General features: G+C 36.9%; 1 protein-coding gene across 1 annotated transcript; it reads left to right on the top strand.

Moving 5' to 3' along the window:
• Window positions 1-869: 869 nt before the first annotated feature.
• Window positions 870-1,430, top strand: LOC121752860 (zinc finger protein JAGGED-like). Its single transcript, XM_042147951.1, has one exon. The coding sequence runs from the start codon at window positions 870-872 to the stop codon at window positions 1,428-1,430; it is 561 nt and encodes a 186-aa protein (XP_042003885.1).
• The last annotated feature ends 571 nt before the right edge of the window (window positions 1,431-2,001 follow it).

Below are 2,001 nucleotides of genomic sequence, written 5' to 3'. Positions count from 1 at the left end.
TCCTTGATATCTTTAGCTTTTATAATAACTATATATATAACCATAATGTTAACTAGAACCACACAAAATATTTTCTAACACTTTAGTTGACTCATAAATATGTATGTCCTTATCATGTTTTGTCGTATATACTACCCGACCAAACGTCTCCTAAATATGCGGGAACATGTACGTAAATAATAAATAATTGCTCAAAATTTGTGATCTAGACATAGATAATAAATATTAGGAATATAAAAAAATAACATCAAAGCAACGTAATAGTCTAAAACAAATTAAATCATATGAAAAGATTGCATATGTAGAATTAGTGTGATTAAGAACCTCTTCACAAAAATTGTGTGTGCACAATTAAAAATATCTCATTATTGTCATTATTAATTTTTGCCACACTCAAAATTAGAATCATCCATTTGTATTTATGTGATAATTGAGAGATATTAGTAGGATTTGCAGATATGATAGGTTTAATCTGTAGTTGAAGTGGAATCAAATAATTAAAGCGACATTAAAAAGTAAGTGAGTAAGCAGCATTGAAGTAAGGAGATGAGAATATATTAGTGTACTGGCAATCTAGCTTTATTTCTTCTTCTTCTTCTTCATCCCAACAATTTTATAGTCAACCATTTTTTTCACATACGCATAGTTGTAAACTGCCTAATTAGGCATAATCCTAAACCCATTCTTTTTATATTGCTTCAACTCTGGCTTAGGTTGTCTTAATTATTATTCCACTTTGGCATTATGCATGCAATCTCATTCTCATTCAAACTCTTCTTTCTCATTTCTCCAACTATAAAACCCCACCATTTTTATGTATGTTCCACCACAACCACAACCACAGCCTTCTTCTCTCTAGCAAATCGCAAATGGGATCCGACGGGAACAAGCAGCAGGTCACCATTTCCTCTGAGGGGCAAGACAGCCCCTCAGAGGAGCAGAGCAAGGGGGCGGCCGTGGCCGACCAAGACCGGGAGTACGGATGCCGGTACTGCCATAAGAAATTCAGCAACAAGCAGGCACTGGGCGGCCACCAAAATGCCCACAAAGTGGAGCGGGCCGTGGAGAAGAACATGCAAGACAACAGCTACTATGATGAGGGCCCCGGATCCCGGATGGCTATGCCCACCCCACCTTTCTACGGTCCCTACCACCACCGCCACGATCTCCTGCAAAGATCCTTATTCGCCTACAGCCACCGCCCCTCTGGAATGCTGGCCGCGGCCCCTGGCCTTCCTCCTTATCACGTCCGCCCCTATCACATGGCCCACGCCCAGAACTTTGGGCCTGGACCATCAAGCGCCTTCAGGCCCGTTTTTAATCACTCCCCACCACCGGTGTTCGCAGAATACCCCGGCTACCCTAATACGAGGAATGTTCCGGGAAACCAGTACGATGAATCGGGCTTGGATTTGTCTCTGAAATTGTGATGACTGACTTAATTCATCATCTTCTCATGCTTAAATTAATTTTTCTACAGTACTCTAATGTTCTTGAGTTTAGTACCTTACTTGTCCCAACTAAAGATAAGGCCCTTTGAAATTAATGGAATAAACTTCAGTTATTTTATTTTGTCTTTCATCATTCCGTACATCCAACTCTGACTTGTATCTCATTAATTAATCAATATTTTTTCTACTTTCTAATTTCTAAAATGATAAGCATCTCAGGGTAAATTATGCAAACATTTGATTTTAAGATAAAACTGATATCATCGGTTAATCCGAGTGCTCTATATTAGCAGTGCATTGAAAGTTGAAACAAATTAAACGAAGAAAAAGATACATTAGCGGACCAAAAATATGTTTCGTTGAGATTACTCTATCGTTAAATAAATAAGTAGGTATGTGTATACATATTAAAAATAATATGCATCATATAAAAATTATATTTATTACTATAATTATTAGTATTAGATTTTAAGACTAGTACAATAGTCCATTTATACTATTTTTTGACATTTTCTTTTACTTTCTACTCCTCAATTTTAAATACTTTCTT

The sequence above is a fragment of the Salvia splendens genome, chromosome 10 (assembly GCF_004379255.2).
Source record: "Salvia splendens isolate huo1 chromosome 10, SspV2, whole genome shotgun sequence".
Lineage (NCBI taxonomy): Eukaryota > Viridiplantae > Streptophyta > Magnoliopsida > Lamiales > Lamiaceae > Salvia > Salvia splendens.
The sequence above is the reverse complement of the archived record's forward strand: the minus strand, read 5'-3'. Positions and strand labels throughout refer to the sequence as shown.

Excerpts from the sequence above, each read along its gene's own strand:
- LOC121752860 (XM_042147951.1), top strand. The coding sequence starts at position 870 with ATGGGATCCGACGGGAACAAGCAGCAGGTCACCATTTCCTCTGAGGGG.